Source organism: Paralichthys olivaceus, chromosome 6, assembly GCF_024713975.1.
Source record: "Paralichthys olivaceus isolate ysfri-2021 chromosome 6, ASM2471397v2, whole genome shotgun sequence".
Classification (NCBI taxonomy): Eukaryota; Metazoa; Chordata; class Actinopteri; order Pleuronectiformes; family Paralichthyidae; genus Paralichthys; species Paralichthys olivaceus.
This window is the reverse complement of record NC_091098.1, coordinates 13848344-13869636: the sequence shown is the minus strand read 5'-3', so window position 1 is coordinate 13869636 and position 21293 is coordinate 13848344. Positions and strand designations below refer to the sequence as shown.

The window sequence follows — 21293 nt, the reverse complement described above, 5'->3', positions numbered from 1 at the left end:
GAACTGCGCTGCTGTGTGTTCTTCTCCTCCTCCCTGTGTGTGTGTGTTTTCTACCCTGTATGTTTTCTCGTGTGTGTGTGTGTGTGTGTGTGTATACGCTGCAGGGGGGAAGCCGAGCCTCTCCATCAACACGCCCCCCCCCTCCCTCAGCCTCCATCAGTTATCCAGCTCAGGCACTGGAGTCTTTGGGAGGGGGCGGGGCTTGTTTCTCTGCAGAGGGATGCTCCCCAGCACCACGCTGGACCAAACAGCCTGGAAATCCCTGTTCAGAGGCACGTACGCACACACACACACACACACACACGCACATACGCACACTGCATTAACGCTGACTGCAATCAAACCCCCTCAAGCTCCCAGCATCTGTGTTGCATCCTTCCTCTCATCTTTGTCGTCTATCTTCTTTTTCTCCTCCTCTCCGGCGCTCTGTACTCTACAGTTCTGACTCACTCTAACCTTCTTTTCCCATCCGAGCCACGCTGAGCCACACTGCCTGGGAAAATGTCCTCCAACCTGCCCTCTGGGACTACAGCTGGGGCCACCGGGGCCAAGAATAAGCCCGTCTCCCCTTTCAGGAAGCGGGGCAGCCTGCAGTACACAGCCAGCACAGGTTAGTGGAGGGAGTCTGGGGCTGCACAGGATGGTTGGATTGTGAGCTCTGGTTGTAAATCTTTGGATTGTGCATCTTTGACAGAAATGTGACCTCTTGAACATCTCATTTTGAGGAGTGAGGATTGACACGCAGGGTGCATCACAATTAGTCTGCGAGTAGTTTGGGGAAAATGCAAACCTGTTGCTTGGGGCAGTGCAGCAGAGGAGGCTCTGTGCTGCTTTGTGATCCTGCAGGTTCATGTCAATCTATTTTCACACACTTGTATTTGAAAATACACACATTGTCTATCATTAGCTAGCTCCTATGTTTCCATGCTGCTGAAACGCTGCAAGACTCATATTTTGTCAGTTTTCATGTTTTAAGGTGGAGGATTACAGCTCTTCTGTGAGTTACCACCTAACTTGTGACAGTGTTTGTTGCAAATGTGGATTTTTTCCTTTATCAGACTGCGACGTGTTGCTTAGATCAATGTTATGATTGTGTTGTTCACTCGGCCTGACGGCAGTGTATGTGGCCTGATCACAATATGTATGTTGGTACCCTCAGGACTTGATCCCCCGCTGAATGAAAGGATTAGCCTCCACTCTGATGTATGCAAACACTGATCAGCCATTCATCAAAGCTACAATGAATGTAGAATGACCATTGCACAAAACAAGCCATCGAAATACACTTCCCTCTGTTTGTTCCCTGTCATCTCCTTTTTCAAACACATTTACCCTGAAACATGGAAAGGCTCATTTTATTTAATTGTATTCTCTCACATGCAATATTTAGTCTTATTTATCATTCACAATGAGACCATTTCAACTGTTAGTTCTTTCTTTGAACATTTTAAAATTGTTTATATCTCCCCATTTCTAGATTTTTAGAATACAATCACATGGTCCACGCAGAATACACCATGTTATGTTACCAACCGGGACACATCGATGACATACGGTCATGTTACAGTGACTGCAGTGGTATAGTCGCAGAATGATTTTTCAATCCCAACAATAGCTACAGCGGCTGGTCCGAGTGATTCCCCAACCCGTTCACTCCTGTTGAATGCGCACTGTGATTACCCTCATTTACAGCTCAGAGCTGACAGCGGCCATTACCTTCATTGCTCTGGAGCCTCAGACTGGAATTAATAATGATTAGTTCTGCTTTTATATTTATCTTATTGTAGATATAAAAAACACACACTGCTGTGCACAGATTCTCTTCTGGTGCCTCCAGTATTTGATTTCTAATTTAGTACTTCTTATCTTATCAACACAACATTCACATTTTATGCTGTTAAAGCGTCCAGGGAAACATCAGAGTAAGCAAAGATGACATTTATGTGACTCATCATCTTTTTTTTTTTTTTTTTAAAAAGGGCACTCAGTCTAGTTTGGGGCAGATTGTACAGTACACTGTTATATGTGTGAATAGTAATACATGCAGGGAAAATATTCTGCAGATACATGATCATTTAAGATATTGAGTTGATTGAATGATGACCTGTGGATAATCGCCAGTGTCATGTCTTTAAATGCTTAATGCATCTTTATTGAAGTGATTGTTATTCCTGTCTCTGCAGTAGCTGCTCATAACAGAACCATAAATTATGCACACTCTCACATCATGAGTCTGATTAATGATTCTCTGGACTGACAGAGCTTTAGGATTGTCTCAATAAGAAGCTTGAACTTTCTAATCTGATGAGCTCTCTGTCGATCAATCAATCAGCCCAGCAGAGAATAGATGTCATTGACTGTCTAATCATCACTAAATGAGGTTGAGTCCCTCACCGCTTGGCTTCCCTCAAAGTTTACAGCCCCCAATTACACATTACATACTGCTCATCATCTATCAGACGGCCTTCTGCTCTCTTACTGTGCGAGGAGCTGCAGCATCATGGCGTTGTCCACATTTAGCACGTTGTTGCAGGCAGTGTGGCGTGAACTCGTCGGAGGACGGCCGTGGGTGAATCACTTCTGCGCCTGTGAAAAAGAGAGTTCTGAGATTAGAGCACCACCCACTCAGCAGTTAGCCTATTCTGCGCATTGTGCTGGTTTGCTCTCGTTGAATCACTACAATAAGGTCAAATGAGAAGAACTTCATGTCGCAGGAGGTGATTATTTACTTATTAAAGTGTCATAAAAAGGCTTTATTAGATTGAGTGTCTGCACAAATACTCTCCTGGGAAACAGAGCAGGTTTTACATTGATTTGCAGATGGATGTGCAGAAATAAAACAGATTAGAAGTACTCACTACAGCACATAATATAAATACAGGTTACAAGAAAACATACATTTTTAGATCATCACATATTTATGGTAATTCAGCGGTGTGATACTTCTCCATCGCAAGTAAAAATCATGCACGTAAGACATTTTTGGCAATTTTGACATCATATACCTTTCTGTAATCCTGAAGATGTTTTCTAACCACACCAGAAGAAGGAATGGAGATAATCAAGAGGAGACATGACTCTTTGCTAAAGTGTACTTTGTGGCAAAAAAAGAGAATTCTATAACCCTGGACACTTGTATTAGGCTTTAAAAGCCTAAATCATCTTGCTATATGCATGCCAAGCTCAATGTACCAAATTAAAATAAAATAAAAGCATAATGCAATAAGGAAAGAAAGCTGGATAAGAAAATGTACATTACTCATAGAAAATATCAATCTTTTCAAAGAACCGTTGTCTAAATCTAGAAACTATGTCATTTAAAACTTTTTTTAAAAGGTGCATCACATTTTTAAAAATCTTTTAAAATTTAATCATCAAGCAAAAATAACATTATTCATTCAGTAATTTGCCGTTCTGTTGGAGCAACTCAGAAACAGTCCTCAGGTGAGGGACCCATCATCATTTATCATGCCATTGTCTCCATGTTTGAAACAATGGCTCCTGAGCACAAGACAGACACTCTTTATTTTATTCATCTTGTCAGAATCTTATATCATTGACCTTGTTATTCAATTCCAAGGGGAGCCTCTTTCTGTGACATCACCACCATGAAGCCATGTGATTTCAGTCACATGATGTCAATGCTAACCCTATAGTAAAAGTCCTGTAGACTGAAGCTTAGTTGTCCCACATTACCCAAATTCACCATCTGAAAAAATAAATTCAATAAAGAGGCAGAATAGATTCTGTCTTTTTTCACTTTATTACACATTATATACACTCAAAGGTAAAGACAGAAAGTTAGAGCCCAAAAGCTTCCGCTCCTACACTTGTGCACATTTCAACAAAGCAATTCAAAGTGCTCTACATAAAATACAAAAGACATCATGACAAACTGTAAAAGCAACATAATATTGTGTTTTAAGGAGCAGGTGGACCCAAAAATACAGAAGCAAAACATATAACATATAGTGTCCTTTAATTAAGGCAAGGTTGACAAAATCCACAAAGAACTCACAAGTGAAGGAGAGAGGGTGCTGACGTGAGACGGCATGAAGACAACGAGACAAAGACAAGCTCACAGACTTATATGGGGGGGGTCGATTGGACACAGGTGAAACACGAGGAACAATCACAAGGGCGGGAAACTGGACAAAGACAGGAAATCAAGGTGGAAACACACGAGGAGCAAAAGCTACAAAATAAAATAGGAAACACTGAACTCTAGACATAACTTGGACTCTTAAATGATAAGTATTTTAGTTTTGATCCTTGGACTCACTTGTCCTCTGTTTAGGTTTGTGTTGGATTTGTGTTCTCCCTGAGTTCTGAGTCATGACACATAAGACAATACAAAAAACCTTCAAAAGAAATAAAATACAAAATAAAAGAATAAATAAATAGAATAAGAAGTAAGAGAGTTACAATATAACAGTTCAGAGTAAGAAATGACTTTATTATTTATTACGTTTTAATTATTTAAGTTAGTAATTGGCCGTGGCAAAGAGGAAAGTCTTCAGAATTCATTTCAAAGAACTAAGATTTCTAAGGTTTTTTCCACAAATGTGGAGCATGAATGCTGCTGTTTAGTTTTGACTCTGGGGACAGAAAACAGAGCTGTTCCAGATGACCTGAGGGGTCTGGATGGTTCCTAAAGTAGCAGGAGATCAGAAATATATTTTCACTCTAAAACATTCAGTGCTTTATGAACCAACACTGGCATGCTCTTTAAAACAGGTCGAGGACTGGAAACCTGGAGCTGACTATATATATTTTTTGCTACAGTGTAACGTAGCAATGGTGCATTTTCTTATTTGATCGTGTGTACGTATGTAAAGTCTTCAACATAACGAGGGATAGAAAATCGAAATAATGTTCGTGTTGTGGAGAGCAGAAGTGTAATGGAGTTTAGTTTCGTTGTATTTTCTGATTTAAAATGTTCATTCATACAGTAAAGTTAGTTGATGATAGAGCTTTGAACACAATGCACTTCACGCCTCCTGCGGCTGTGTCACATCCTGTCATCATTCTATGCCCACACAGCAACACAGTGTCAGGGTCTTTTCCTGTGACCAAATACAGTAATGACAGGAGAGGAACCTTGAAGGTTAAACGTTAAGCCCTGTCACGCCCCTCCTGTGATGAAATCAATACAAGGAAAAGTCTGAATTGGTGATTAGTGATCGACTCCGACCCCAACACACCTTCATGTGATAACCCTTCAGTCAACAGTCTTTGTCTGTGACTCGCATGAACATCTGGCTTGTCAGTGGTCTCGTGGACTTTAGCCTGGGTGGATCCCCTCTTGTGTGTTGTGTCAGGGCTCATACTTCATCCTGTGGTGATGCAGTAGACCGACTGAAGAGCATTAAGTCTGACGCCAGCAGTTGTCTGCAACACATCATCCTGTGGAGATCCAGAGTCTTGTTTGAAAGGTACAGTGCGTGTTGCTTTAAATCAGTTTTCCTATACTTAGCATTTGTGCCATACAGAAATGTGTAACTCACTATAAATGTAGTTGTAGGCAGGTATAATGAGGTTTTGCAGTGTTTATGATGTTATAGTATTTATCAACCATTACATTCTCCCATATGAAAATCAGCCTCCATGAGTGCTCATAGCAGGCGTTATAGTTGTTTTGAAAAAGATTAATTCACACTTTCAACTACACTTTAATGTGCCATATATGATTTATTAAATGTTTATAGATTCCTCATAAATGCCAGTTAGTTTTACTTACTTATATTCTTAAAAAAAGAAAACTTAAGACCCTAACTCTTTAAAGGGATAGTTCACCCCAAAAATATAATTCACTCATTATCTACTCACCACTGTTGGGTGGAACTCAACACTTCCCCCGCCCTCCATTGACATAGTTCTCCTTTTAACACTAATTTTATACAATGGGATCAGTGTAATGCTAATTTCATTAATTTTGTTTTAGATTGTTCTACTTCATTTATTTGGCCATTGATCAATTGATCAATGATTTCTTGACATTAACATTTTTAAATTGATTTGACCATTTCGACTTAAAGTTGATTATTATTATTATAAAATGGTACATCTTCACCAGACTGGATGTTTTCATTATCCCACATTAAGGAGTGCAGGTTGTGTAGAATGAAGCATTTCTCTCAAGTTAAACTTGGTCTCACTTTATGAAGAGCGAGTGATGATTTGTGTGTGATGCAGCTTTTGACCAGCAGAGGGAGCCTGGTCTGAATAAATGCAGCCACACTGATGAATCAATGATCCTCAGTGTTTGTTATTTTCCTCTTGAGGCCAGAACAAGTTGATTACTCCTCTTGAAAGCAATTTTGGCTTAAGTGCCTTAAAAATAACAGAACAATTTAACCCTGAGAGGCAGACTTATAATTTCCTTGTGGCTGAATCACAATCTGACTCTTTGTCGTGTTTTTCCAGTTTGTCAGCCATGTTTTTCAAAACCGGAGATACATAAATAACTTCTCTTTCTGTGAGTGTGGAGGAAAATAACTCTTATCTACAGTATGAGATGCTGTAATGATCAGGAGGTACATATAGAAGCTGTGTAGACATAATGCTTTGTGCACAAAGCTCTGTGGTGAAGGCTCACTGGACGATGGAGGATGCTGATTATTGTTGCTGTGATAAGAGATGATGAAAACAGCCTCACAATAAGAGAACAGGGAATAAATAATGAAATCAAGAACCAACTTTAAATCCACTCTACTTTACGGTCTGTGTAGCCTGTGTGTGTGTGTGTGTGTGTGTATTTGTGCATGTCGTTCCATAGTTATGGTTCAAGACCATCACCACATTTTGGCTCATAAATTCAATGGACTGTTTTAGGGTGAGGGTTAGGCATTTAGTTGTAATGGTTAAGGTTAAGGTTAAGGTAAGGGGCTAGGAAAAGCATTATACCAATGATTGTCCTCACAACTATCGAGAGACAAGTGTGTGTGTGTCCAGGTATTACTCATGTTGTGTGGACCTAAATCTGTTTACACAGTCACATGAGGACTTATGGGGGGGGGGGAAGCAAATCCTCAAATCATCCCATTTTAAAGTAAAGCTAGGTTTTTAGTTGAGTTTTAAGTTAAGGTTAGGATAAAGGTTAGGATTAAGTAGTAACTATGGTTAAGGCTATTGTCAGCCAAAAATGGAAAGAGTAAGAAAACAAAGCAAAGCACAAAAGATTCAGGATGAGAAGGTAAATATTTCTTATTCATTTCCATGTTAACTTGAGTAGAACTGTAGTATTGAGCAAGAGCAGATAAGATTCTTTGCGTCGATGACCCTTACAAGCTCATGTTGGTTGAACTATAAAAACTGATTTTACTGTTTGTTGTTAATGATCAGAAATCAGCTTTAGCAAACAGCAGTTTCAATCAGCATTGTTTTAGTAAGTACTTTTAGTATTAAGTACTTTGTTTCAAACCCTTGTAGACTGATTTAAATGTCAGGAGCCCTGTTTGGCAGTAGAGTCGGATAAGTTAATTAGTTATTTTCTACCTCTGCTATGACTGATTCTCTAAAGTATTCTGTCACAAATCAGCTCAGTGAAATGACGTCTTTGTGGCCAGAAGAGAACGAAGAGATTTTGAAACATTCACATTTTTCAGCATGTTCTCTCACAGTCAGTGTGTGCAAGACAGAGCACATTTACATTCACTGCAGAAGAGATAATAAAATAGCGATATGACTGCAGAGAATCTCACACATTGTGGATTACGCTGAGGATTTCACAAACATTTTAGATTCTGTCGTGAAATTGCATCAGTTCCCCGGAGTTATTAATGTGTTGCTTCATCGAGGGTACACACACCTCTGTGTCTGTGGCATGGGAAAAGCATGTTGCAGAAATTGCACGCCACATTTCATAATGGGGACACTGTGCTGCCCCTTTAATTTCATTCATGTGAGAGGAGATGGAGGCAGGGTTTCATTTATTAGACGGTCATCTCCCTCAGACTGCAACTATTCAGCTGGTGAAGAAAGGACCATGACATCTCCAGTGTTACCGCTGAGACAGCACCATCCTATTCACACACACACACACACACACACACACACACGACACAAACATCCTGAACACATGGTCCCCTCAGCAAAACACAGCACCGGGGATGATGTGGTGAAGAGAGGGGTGATGCTGGAGAAACTCTCAGCAGGAGGATACGCATGCTCACCGACATCCCCCCCTGCCTCCTCTCCCTCCTGTGGTACATTCCAGATAGATGTCAGAGGCATTTAAATGAGGAGGATCAGCTCCAGAGGCAGCTGTAGTGCAGCGACAGCTGGCCTGAACCAGGAGGCAGACAGACACAGAGGGGGGTCACACTCTGGGAAGTGAGGGGGAGTTCAAGGATCTGCAGGACCAGCTCTTTGTATGTATGACAGGGTCAGACTGAGCAGAATAGAGGCAGTGACTGTTTGACTTTGTGAGTGTGGAGCTGCTGATGACTATGAGAGTGTGTGTATTTCTGTGTATTTCTGTGTTGTGTATTTGCCAGCATTGTCCTCTGACTGGATGTTTGAAGTGTTTCTCTCTTGTGTCTCCCCATCCTTCCATCTCGTCTTGTTTAACCCATCTTGAGGGGTCAGCAGACGCCATCCTGGGCCGTTTGCTGTTTGGCATGCTCCATCTCCCCCACCAGGACAGCCTCTCTGTCTCTCTCTCTCTCCCTCCTCTCTCAGCCCTGCTAGCTGCTGGTTAACTCTGAGACAGGTACGCTCCACTACCCTCATCCCGTCAAGAAGCACAAACAATCCTCACCCCCCACAATCCTTGACCCTCCCCCCTCTTCTGTCCTGTCCCTATTTCCTTTCACACTCACTGCCACTCTCCTCTGCCTGTCCCTTGACGGCTTTGTGTAATAGCTCCGAGCAGCGCTGTCTTTCCACTGTGCTGAGGAGAATGTGTGTCGATTGATTGCCCCACAAAAGCAGCTCTCTCTTGTGTTTTGAAGATTGTGCAAAGGTGCAACTCTGCACAAAAGAGCTGAGAGCAGAGCTGGTCGATAAACAGAAACCTGCTGACTGCACCTGCAACTGTGAGGAACTGTTTTCAGTGCTAGTGGGCATTCAACCTTTTCATATTTTCAGTATTTCTTTTCTTTAAGATTCAAGTGACTGGGAGCAGTTCCTATAGAGACAACTCTGGTCTGCAGTTCAAGCAGCTGCAGACACCAAAGCAAAGACTTTTATTTCACATGTGGAGAGGCATCAGCTGTTTGGTGCAGAGCCAGAGATGCTGGAGGAGTGAAGTATCCTTCAGAGAAGCAGAATGAAACCAGAGTTAGATCTGACTGAGTCCTCGATGCTACCGTGTGTTTACTGTGTGTTTCTCTTCTGGACAAGAGACTCTGTGAATGAGCAGCCATGTTTAATTTTAATTATACAAAATTATGTGTCTGCAACACACAAACTGAAATTTAACATCGAGTCATGATGTTGACTTTATGTTTATGATTTTGGCACTGACAAAATATAGGGCTGCATATTCAGCAGTATTTTTTTAAAACGACCAAAATGTTTCTAGACCACAGAGTTTTGAAAACTGTACTGAAAGCTTGAAACTAATTGTGTTTCATACACTTCCACATGAAACCCCCCCAAAAAGAGAGCATAATCTTCATTGCTTTGTTTTTCCCTGTAATTCTGCTTCTGAGACAGGTCAACTCTGTGTACATTTCCTTTTTTCAACAGAAGATGTGAGTCAGTGCATCTTACTGTGGGCTGAGTAACAAATGTGCATAGTCAGTGGTGGCAGGTGGACCGTGGTTGGTGATGCATGTCCTGTGTGGTGGTTAAACAGTGAAAGGAGGGAGAAGGGGAGGGAATCTTTGGACATTTGATAATTATCACTTCGAATTTCTTTCTCTAGGGCAGGCAGGAACTTGGATGTCACTGAGATGAAGTTTCCCATAGGCAGGAAAGATAACACGCAGCCACACAGATGAGGTTCCACAGGATGTCTCCTGACCCCTGGGCTCTGTCTCCCCTCTGGCCTTTGAGCTTTGAATGACTTTCCACTTCTCATTTCAACCCAGAGGACCTTTTACGCTGCACCGTCTGATTTGAGTTCACCTAGAGTTAAGACTCGCCATACTCTGTACTGCTGCTGAAATATGCATGCAGTGGACGTCCCTTTGCAAGCTGATACTTTTTGACCTGGTTTTGAGGCTAACAATATGGAACGACGGACCGTGCCAGATCGTGTGTTGCGTTGTCTTTGATTCAACATGTTTCTGTATGAGACATCTGGCGATTGTGGAGAAATGGAGCTCTTGTGTTGCTGTCCTTCTGCTCCTGTCAGGTCAATAAAAGCTTTAGGCCACTGGATTATGTAGCATATTCAAGCAAAACATGGCTGACTTTCGTTTCTGAGTGGTTTGTTGTGAAATGCAGGGGGATGAGTTGTTACATAAGCATAGATGCTACCGATCCAAATATAGCAGCCATTAGGGGCTGAGCTCCAGGTCTGGTGGGCTGGTTTACTGTGGCCCAGCAGGATGTCTTTGCGGCTGGATGCTGCTCTTGCCCTCCATGTCGGTGTCCACTGTTATCATGACCACGTGATATGACTCAACCCTGACAGCAGGGACAACATCATTGCCGGCCATTATACAGACAACCCCTCCTCCAATCACCAGAGGAGGGATTGTGTGGAGGACAGTTTGGCATCACAGCGTGTGTTGACTACAACAATTCATTAGCTGCAGATTCGTTTTCAATTATTCAAACCATTGACTGAATTTCACCAATTATTTAGAGTAAACCTGGTTAGTCTGGTTTATTTTATCAAGCAATATTGAAAAATGCAATATTCAACTGCAACTGTAAAACCAGTTACCAGTTTTAATGTTTTGGCTGACTGGTATATCTCTTGAAAAATATTAATCTTAAATAACAACAAACAAGATCACAGATCTCAAAAGCAAATAGGTTAAAGTAGGTGGGATAATCATTTTAGAACATAGGACAAGATGGTGAATATCTCTTGCACATTTTAAGGTCTTATGCACTAGTTTGATGATGATAAATTGCCAAACACTAGCGTATGTGATGGACTTATCAGTTGTGCGACTTGGTGTCATCGGTGTTTCAGCCTTTTATTCACAGGCTGATCATACATCTTAACATCTTGGGGCCCAGTTTTCCTCCTGATCCAGAGCCATTGGCTGCAGCCTTGTGCTGTCCCTGATGTGTCTTTTACTGTCTGGTGCAGGGCTTGTCCATAGATTCCCAGCTCTTTAAGCATCGAGATGGTGGATGTTGCAATAAAACCCCTGCAGCCAACTTCCCTGGGCGGACTATTGCTCTCCAGTGATATTTTTCTGCCTCAGATGCCATCTCCACATCCCCCAGCCTCTCCCCATCATTCAGTTCATCAGCAGCATCCTCCCAGGGTTCTGTCTGTTCTACGAAGTAGATGACACACAGGCTGTTGGACCGGAGAACTAGATAAACAATAATGAATAGCAGTATTTACAAAAGAGTAGTAATAATAGTCGTTATACCACAAATCATGAAAATACAATAACATAGAAACTATTCTATCAAACTTACGCCATATAGATAAACACATAAAATATAAACATATGCACATAAAGATACAAATATATTAATAGTATTGAATCAATCATTGTAGTACAGCCATCATCATCACACTAAATACAACCACAGGCCTGAGTAGTCATTGTTTTAGCTCATCCTTCCAACCATATACTTCAAAAAAATTGGAAGTGAGAGAAGGAAGTGAGAGAAGAGTTTTCAAACGTTACATCTCTTATTTTATACAGTTGATTTCAACTTACTCAGACTAATGTTGAAGCTCAACTATCCAGTTCCACAGAAGAAGTTTGTTTCCCTCAGTTTTCACTAAATGATTTCAGTCTTAGGTTCTTGTGTATGTTCTTTACTGTGTGCAGAGTGGGATGTGTTGATTGGACAGTGTTGAGCAGAAGGTGATAAACTAGGGTGAGTTGTGTTCGTGCCAATAATTACAGCATCTCCTCTTCTCTGTTTATAGCTACCGTCCCATGTTTTTATACCTTTTAATGAAACTTTTCGTCGACTCCTGATTGGCCAACCTCTCGTCATAGAGCACACAGGCTCAAACATAATGTGTTAAATAAATCAGACTTGTAATACAAAGATCTCACAGTTCCATTGTCAGACAGGTATCACACAGTGCACCCTCTTTGACCTTGTGTGTAGTGGTTATAAATACTGACGGACAACAGACCCACTGACACTCTAGCACACACAGGATGAAATATTCAGCGGGTTCATGAATATTTCAGAGGCAGGTGCATAGTTTCCAGTGAAAGATGAATATCATTGCTGTGATGGCACTTTCTCTCCTCACTGATAAATCCATAACTTTTCTGTTTCTCACCCGCTGTTGTTTACAACCCTGTGTCCCAGCATCCACTCACAGCTGTGTTCTGTCCCAATCCGTATTTTCAAGGACTTCCTATTTCCCTCGTCGTCCCCTTTCTGTAATGAAGAAGATGTTTGTAGAAAACTTGAGTCTCCCAACAATGGAGGGCATTTGCCGGTGTTTGTGCTCATGGGCTCTCCACCTGAATGGTCCATTGTGCAGCCGCTGACCTCCACTGTTGTGTGCAGGCCCACTGACAGAGGAAGAACCAGACTGTTCTGTTCACTGTGAACTCTCGTCCCATAACCCTAACCTTATGTTGAAGGCATGAAAAACCATGGAGTAAAAATACACTCAGCTGGATGATTGAGCTGCAGTTTTTCATATCAATTAAAACCAAATTCACCACAAAAATGAGTATACAGGGATGTATTAGTGTGACAAGAACCTAAACCTAAAAAGACAGAAACCTTGACCAAAAGTTATTTTACGGTTTTACTTTTGGCCCACGTCCCATCCACTAACATGGAGGAGGTGGGATTTAAGATCTGTACTGCAGTCAGGAGGTAGCAACCAAGATGCTTTGGCTCAGAAGCCCAAAACGTAAAGATATTCAATTTAACTCATAGATATTCATTATTTTAACAGGGTTGACAGTTAGTGAGGCCCTTATACTTTTCTTCATTCTTAAGTCTCACTCTCGTTAGGATGCATCATTTCTCTCTTTGAATGATTTCTTTTCCTATTTCTCCCTCCCTTTATCTCCAGTTGATCTCCGTGGTAAGCGCCACCTCCTCACTTCCCAGCATTCCTTGCCTGGGATCCCGGTGGCCTTGAAACAGTCCATTGACCTGCGTACATCCATGGACGGGAAGTACAAGGAGATTGCCGAAGTCAGTTATTAAAGTTATAAAGTCGCATTTACTTTAAATGTATGTGAAGCTTTCCTAATGTTGTTTACTGTGTGTCTGTGTGAAGGAGCTGTTCTCCCGCAGCCTGGCAGAGAGTGAGATGCGTAGCGCCCCCTATGAATTTCCAGAGGATAGCCCCATCGAGCAGCTGGAGGAGCGACGGCATCGCCTTGAGCGTCAGATCAGCCAGGATGTAAAGTAAGTTGGAGAACAGCAGGAGGCAGGTGCTGTAATATAAAAACACATGTGACCGTGGATGCAGTCAGACTCTGACCCTGTGATGATCTTAAAATGAGCTCTGTCCTCAGGTTTGAGCCTGACATCCTCCTGAGAGCCAAGCAGGAGTTCATGAAGACTGACAGTGCCACTGATCTCGAGTGAGTTCATCTCTCCATCCACTGAATGTATATTTTATCTTGCCAGAAAAGCCTGTAAAAAAGTTAGTAATGTTTTTTTAAAATCTATCATTAGATATATGAAGGAGCAGAGCCAAGCGCCTGAGCTGCAGGAGCGAGAACTGGTCCCAGAGAAAGAGTACCAGAGAGTCTCGATCTCTGGGGAGGAGAAATGTGGGGTAAGGCCAGTCAGTGCAGCAACACAGGAGGAATCAGAGGAGCAAGTGGAGCTATTTCACACAGAACTTCTATTGTGGTGTTTCTTTGTTAATTTAACACCTCCTCTCTCAAAATAGACACCGTCTATTGTTTTCCTCTCTGCCTCTATCTTCACTCCATTGTTTTTCTATCAGGTCCCCTTCACAGATCTGTTGGACGCGGCCAAATGTGTGGTGAAGGCTCTGTTCATCAGACAGAAGTACATGGGTTTGTCCCTGCAGAGCTTCTGCAGGACCACCGCTCGTTACCTGCAGGAGCTCAGTGAGAGACCCCTGGACCTGGACGTTTACGAGGAGGAGTTCACAGTCACAGCAGGTACCTTCACATTTATCACTGTCTGCACTGTTCTCACACTATATATCTGTACTGTCCTGTGCATGTGGAACCAACAAACAGGAGGCCAGTTAGTTGTAAGATGACGAGGTGAAATTACATGACTGACGGCTGAGACTGACTCAAGATTGGTCGTGTATCAATGGAACCTCCATCCCCCGATTGTTAGAGTGCAGACTCTATGTAGTGGTGATATTTTGTCTTAATTTCATTTCGATCATTTCATTTCGATAGTGGGAGGAAGTGGAGACAAGTCGTCCATCTTTATATACAGTCTTTTTGGTTTTGGGATGTTTTTTGGGTAAAACAAGTCATTCAGAGACACTGCCTTGTTTTTAAACATTGTAGAGCCAAAAAAAAGATCTTGCCAATTTGCTTGGGATTTTCAAAAAGTTTTGATTCTATGAAGTATACAACATCCTCTATCCAAAGACCCTGAGTTCTAGGGAGACAGACAAGATATAGATGTATGGGTATGAGACAAAGAAACAAAAAAAAAGATTGTTCCAAATAATTCTCATAAAAATAACTTTTAATAAAAATACACTATTGAAGCTCTGCTTACACAAAAACAACTGTTAATATGGTGTTAATATGTCATGTCCAGTGTCATGTATAGTCACATTAAGACATAACCGGGCACGCCCACAGACTCCACAATCCATCTGTTTCACACCCTAGTAGAGGCTGTCACATCGGGCAGGCTGGTTCAATCAGACCTTCGTTTGCATGTGCGTTACCACCTCGTTCAACACCGTGACACAGTGCAACATTCTGTCCCCTCACAGATGCCACAGTGCACCCACCTGTGTCTGAAAAGCACCCGTATGAGAACCAGGACGCTTCCAGCATGCCCCCTGACATGGGTTATGGCTGCAAGATGGTGGATGGTGTCATGCATGTGTACACAACAAGGAGCATTATGGAAAAGTGAGATGTTCATGATGAGTCATTTGGCACACGCATGCTGTATCTTGGTAGGATGGTTGCATGTTTTTAGAACCAGATCACGTATTGTGTTTTTTAACAGGAGCACAGAGCTGGACCTGCCATATCCAGACCTGCAGGAGTACATCGCTGATATGAACGTGATGATGGCCCTCATCATCAATGGCCCAGTGTGAGTTTATATCAGAAAATAACATACTAACTTTCAATGACCCTTCAAATGGCTGCTGTCCTGGTGTTGAACCATCTCAGTACACAAACACAAACTATTTGTTCTTTGTTTTCTGTCACCACAGAAAATCCTTCTGTTACCGTCGCCTGCAGTATCTTAGCTCCAAGTTCCAGATGCACATCCTGCTGAACGAGATGAAAGAGCTTGCAGCGCAGAAGAAAGTTCCACATCGAGACTTTTACAATATCCGGAAGGTGAATTTCAGAGCACTTTCTACTTTGCCCAATCAGAATTATTTGCTATAATCCAGACCCAGACTGTATATGTTTTTTAATACAACGGTTTGTCCGCACAGGTTGACACACATATACACGCCTCGTCCTGCATGAACCAGAAGCACCTTCTTCGCTTTATCAAGAGGGCCATGAAGAAGTACCCAAAGGATATTGTTCACGTGGAAAGAGGGAAGGGTCAGACACTCATGGAGGTGTTTGAGAGCATGAACCTGACAGCGTTTGACCTGAGTGTGGACACCCTGGACATGCACGCAGTAAGAGATGCCCACAGAGGATGGATCAAGCGCTAATCCTTTCAGAAGCACAGCCTGGTCTAAAAAATGCACCACCATGTTATAAAGTGAAATGCTTCAACTTCTGACTATTTTTTGCAGGACCGTAACACGTTCCATCGATTTGATAAGTTCAATGCCAAATACAATCCCATCGGCGAGTCCATCCTGAGAGAGATCTTCATCAAAACAGACAACTACATCGAGGGGAAGTACTTTGGTCACATGATTAAGGTGCTTAGTGAACACATGAACTCTCACTTAGAAACGACAGTGCTACTGGTGCATGCAGATTGACTGCAAGGGGAAGTGACGCCCTCTGTTGACTGTCTCTGTCACTGCTTCCCAGGAGGTGATGGCTGACCTGGAGGAGAGCAAGTACCAGAATGTAGAGCTCAGGCTGTCGATCTACGGCCGCTCAAGAGATGAGTGGGACAAACTGGCCAAGTGGTCTGTCAAGCATCAGGTCTACTCCCACAACGTGCGCTGGCTTGTTCAAGTGCCACGACTCTTGTGAGTAAAACCAGTGGTAAAAAGTAACTAAAACCCATAATTGACTGCTGCCCTCATGAGTTCATAAAACAGAAAGTATACGCATAAATATGATATGCAATATTTTGATATAACTGTACAGTAGAATATGAAGAAGGTACAATTAGCTTCTCTACGACATTGAAATTCTCCATGTTAATGCAGTAATGATTCATGATATAAGAAAACACTTTTGTAAAAATAGTTTTAAGTTCACAAAGACATGATTCTGAATCTGAGAGGGGACATTCGTCATAATGAAATATTTTAAAATATTTAATAATGCTTGTTTACTTTTGCTCGAGTAAAAGTTTAATGCGTAGAAAGTAAAGAAATATGCATAGTATATTTATTTGCATCAATATCTCTGCTTTTATTTAATTAAAAGATGTGATTACTTCTTACATCTCTGAGTGACACTGATTGAGTTTTACAGTCAACATCAGTCACTAACATAATGTGAAGATCGGTGCCACTATGTCCAAAAGTATTCCACAACTGATATCTTGGTTTTTTCTGTCTTCGAAGTGACGTCTACCACACAAAGAGACAACTGTGCAACTTCCAAGAGATGTTGGAGAACATCTTCATGCCTCTGTTTGAGGTCACAGTCAACCCTGGCAGCCACCCAGAGCTGCACCTCTTCCTTCAACATGTACAAAGTCTTTCCTGTATATTCAACCTTTCAGATTTATACTTGTCAATCTTCAGAAAGTTTCATGGAGGTGTTCTTGGTCCGTCACACAGGTGGTGGGTTTCGACAGTGTGGACGATGAGTCCAAACCAGAGCAACACATCTTCAACCTGGACAGTCCGCTGCCAGTCAACTGGACAGAGGAGGACAACCCACCCTATTCCTACTACCTCTACTATATGTATACAAACATGACTGTGCTGAACCACCTGCGCAGGTATGTCATCACACCTCACTTCACCTGGCCGCTATAATCTGCTTTTTAGAAATGCCAACAATTTGTTAATTGGTAACTGTGTGTCCTTTCTTTCCAGGCAGCGGGGGTTCCACACATTTGTCCTACGTCCTCACTGTGGCGAAGCTGGGCCAATCCATCACCTGGTGTCTGGGTTCATGCTGTCAGAGAACATCTCCCACGGGCTGCTGCTCAGGAAGGTGGGACTTCAGCATTACAACATCTGCTACATGTCACACATTCACAGATGAGTTCGTTCTTCCAACAGTTTGTGAACAATTGATGAAAACAATTACTGAGCTGCTTTTCGGTCATAATGATGCTTCCTTAATGCTAACATGTCCTTGTGGTGTATTATCTGCTTACACACAATACATACAACATTATGTACCTCCTCCAGGCTCCTGTGCTGCAGTACTTGTACTACCTGGCTCAGATAGGCATCGCCATGTCCCCTCTGAGCAATAACAGCCTGTTCCTCAGCTACCATCGCAACCCTCTGCCTGAGTACCTGTCCAGAGGCCTCATGGTCTCTCTGTCCACAGACGACCCTCTGCAGTTTCACTTCACCAAGGTCAGTGTACGCAGACAGGCAACAGGGTTGGTAAAGCAAGCAATTGCCAGGGGCCCCGAGTTTAGTGGGGACCCCCCCAAGAACAGCTGATCCACATTATTTTGTGTGAATCCCCGTATTGTCTATGATCAGCGATGTACAGGAGACTGCAACAACACCACTGTTGGAAAACCACTAATGAGGCCCCGTGCCAAAAAGCTTTGTAATTTTAGAGGTTTGATCGTGAAAGTTGAGAGTGTTGTTTTAAATTGTTGTCATCTTTAATAAAACCTAAATCAAGAGTCTCACTGTCTTAGAACCAGAAACTCGAAACGTTTTTTAAAACAATGGATCAGAGCACTAAATGTCAGCTTGTATTCGGTTCTCAAACTTCACACAACCACGGCAAACTATAAGCTGTTTTCAAAGCGCTACGTCTCCTGATTCTTTCTGTGCTGAGCCTTTCAGTTTAGCGTATCACTGCAATAGCTGTTGACACAGATCTTTTTCCACACAAAAGCTGCTTATGTAAGGCTTACCTTATGTAAGGCATACCAGCCTTATGTTTCCCTTTCATGCCAGGAAACAAGCAAAGGCAAGTCAAACAAAAACTAAATTCATAAATATCATGATAATGCCTGTGACTTCAGTTCAGTATCTCTCATACTTGTGTTTAGTTAATTATGTTTAGTTTAGTTGTATTTATCACAACTGCTGTTTCAACACGTGACAGATCTTATGGATCCACCGTGGCAATGAGGCTTCTTTTAAAAATGTCCCTTCTGATAAAGGTTCACCTTCTAAACATATTTATTTTTTGTGTGTCTGTGTAGGAGCCCTTGATGGAGGAGTACAGTATTGCTACTCAGGTGTGGAAGCTGAGCTCTTGTGACATGTGTGAACTGGCCAGAAACAGTGTTCTGATGAGCGGATTCTCTCATAAGGTATCAACTGTCCTCACAGCATCATTGTCTACAGGTATGCCTCCCCCTCCTCAGAAAGTCTAATTTAACTCTGACTCTTCCTCTGAATCAGGTGAAGAGCTCCTGGCTTGGCCCCCACTACATCATGGAGGGACAGGAGAGTAACGACATCAGACGCACCAACGTTCCAGACATCCGCGTGGCGTACCGTTACGAGACCATGTGTGAGGAGCTGAATTTAATCACACAGGCCATCCGCACAGACGAGCTGGAGACCATCGAGGAGGAGGGCAGTCTGTGCATGGGCGCCACGCAGGCAGAGAAATGAACGAGCGGCACAACCTTAACAAACTTACTCACTACATTCCCTGTTTCCACATGAGGACTTTGTACAGATTTCCATAAAAACATATCACATCTATGAAAAGAGAAGAGATTTCTAATAAGACTGTGAGAGTTGCTGCTGTAGCAATAAGAGAGAGGACCTACAATCTGTGGACCCAAGGTGTCCACTTCCTTTAGTCACTCTTTTGTTTATTTGTTGTGGTTAGTTCACAATGTCTCCTGATGTATTTATTTTGAGATTATTATATTTTCATGGTTTGTGGTCTCAATTCGTCAGAGGATGTGGACAAAGGCTGCATTTCCATTAGTAACCCCACAAATTACTCAGCCCATTAGAGCATTTCATACACTGGATTCAACACTGACTGATGATGATCAATTTTTCAAAGTAAGAGTCTCCTCAGTTCACAGGGCTGTGGCTGACACTGAAACGCTGAGGTTATTTTTGTGAGATCTTTACCAGCAAATCCTCATATAATTCTACAGTTAAAAATCAAATATTTAAACCCTTCAATATGTTTACATACTAGTCCATGACAAATGTAATTTAAATAACTCTATTTCCTGGTACTAGTTGTACAGGAAAACTACATAACCACTCTCTTCTCTTGAGAGAACTTAAATAAAACGTACAAATATAAATGTCTGCGAGGTGAATAAATAAGATGTGAACAATACAAATAATAAAATATTGTTTGGAGTTGAGTTGAGCGAAAGGCAAGGCTTCACCTGGTAACCTCAGTGTTTCTACAGTCCTGGCCATAGCCCTGTCTACCTATCAGCCTTTGCAAAATTCTGTTTAATATGTGATGCAAAAACTTTTAAATAATCATTCACATAACAACACCTCATTCTCTATCACTTAGAGAAAGCTCCATGTCTTCAGTACCCCAGCTATACTGTCGTATTAACAACATATTTCCTACAGCTGCTCCTTGTGATATCCATGCTATCTTTTTTTGCAGACCACAGTGGATTGCATGAAAGCACATCAGTATTTTGTCTGGTGTCCAGTGTGGCTACTCCTTTGCAGCATCTGATCATGTTTTCATGTCTCAACTGAGACCATCTGTCTTTTACACACAAGTCGTAAAATAGAAACATCTCTGAGTCATAGTCCAGTGAACGAGGCATCATCTCAACTTTTGTCAAATACACAAATAAACTAATTTCCAGAGAACTGAGAGTGGGCTAACTTACTACAGACACTGAGTGTATCAAGTTGGAGCAGATAAATGTTTAATAAACAATTACTTTTTATAAAAATAATGTAATGTAGAAAAGACAGAAGACATTGCAGCAGATGTGTGCGACCACTGATCTGATTGCAACAGAGGATGACAAGGATGAGTTGTGTGCTTGATGAGACAAGTGGACCATTCCAATCAATTGTTGTGTTAAAGGCGTCCCTGCAACATGTTACATTTCTAGAGAAGTGCTTGTAGGGTGCATTTTACCCCAAAATGTAGTATACATGAGTATCTATGGCATCAATTCAATGCAGGAGTATAAATTTAGGATTATGTCTGTGTAGCTGTATAAAGATTCGTCCACAAACAATCTCCATAGAGGTTTTATGAGGAGCTTGGTTCTTTAATTTTAGAGATAGAATCAGTGGCAGAGAATAACAAATGGCAAAAGGATGGAGCTTCCTTGAATAGAGCGAGAAAGCAGAGTGATATTTCGTTTAGTTTCTTCATTAGTTCTCTTTGTGTCACCATTATAGAGAAACTGCAGCCTGGGAAGCATCAGTTGTTTTTGCTACTGCAAAGATACCGTAAACTATTCTAGACTCATCCATCATCTATCCATATCATCCTTAAGGTTTTATCTTAAGCCTCATGCACTTATTAATACTTGTCCTTTATGCTTGTGCAACACTCATGCATGAAAAATACATGTGTCACCCACAGAGAATTGTATGTGCTGTCTGTGAAATATTATTTATTGACATTTGTGTCCATGAAGAATAAATGTTGGAATTGTTGCCTCCCTTTCGTTAGTGAGTGAGTGAGTGATTGTAATTAGAAAGACTGTTTAATTAATACGTGGAAAATGAAAAAGAAATTATATAATCTCTTGTAAAAAGAAAA

At 41.7% G+C, this 21293-nt stretch overlaps 1 protein-coding gene across 5 annotated transcripts; it reads left to right on the top strand.

Moving 5' to 3' along the window:
* Nucleotides 1-242: 242 nt before the first annotated feature.
* Nucleotides 243-21187, top strand: ampd2b (adenosine monophosphate deaminase 2b). Of its 5 annotated transcripts, none has more exons than XM_020089029.2 (19): nucleotides 8231-8372; nucleotides 8593-8713; nucleotides 13142-13266; nucleotides 13352-13482; nucleotides 13593-13661; nucleotides 13756-13858; nucleotides 14033-14213; nucleotides 15020-15161; nucleotides 15262-15351; nucleotides 15476-15605; nucleotides 15707-15901; nucleotides 16022-16153; nucleotides 16269-16432; nucleotides 16979-17105; nucleotides 17198-17361; nucleotides 17459-17579; nucleotides 17780-17953; nucleotides 18766-18876; nucleotides 18968-21187. In XM_020089029.2, the coding sequence occupies exons 3-19, from the start codon at nucleotides 13237-13239 to the stop codon at nucleotides 19181-19183; spliced, it is 2280 nt and encodes a 759-aa protein (XP_019944588.2). In that variant the 5' UTR covers nucleotides 8231-8372; nucleotides 8593-8713; nucleotides 13142-13236; the 3' UTR covers nucleotides 19184-21187. The 5 variants fall into 5 exon arrangements, with proteins under 5 accessions (XP_019944587.2, XP_019944589.2, XP_019944588.2 ...); XM_069526308.1 differs by having other exon boundaries at nucleotides 8232-8372; nucleotides 8583-8713; XM_069526306.1 differs by having other exon boundaries at nucleotides 8234-8372; nucleotides 8590-8713.
* The last annotated feature ends 106 nt before the right edge of the window (nucleotides 21188-21293 follow it).

Bases quoted from the DNA above. Each gene is read 5' to 3' on its own strand.
- ampd2b (XM_020089028.2), top strand. From the start codon at position 502: ATGTCCTCCAACCTGCCCTCTGGGACTACAGCTGGGGCCACCGGGGCC. The intron at 15,162-15,261 runs GTGAGATGTTCA...GTTTTTTAACAG, and splicing joins ACAAGGAGCATTATGGAAAA to GAGCACAGAGCTGGACCTGC. The intron at 16,154-16,268 runs GTGCTTAGTGAA...ACTGCTTCCCAG, and splicing joins ACTTTGGTCACATGATTAAG to GAGGTGATGGCTGACCTGGA.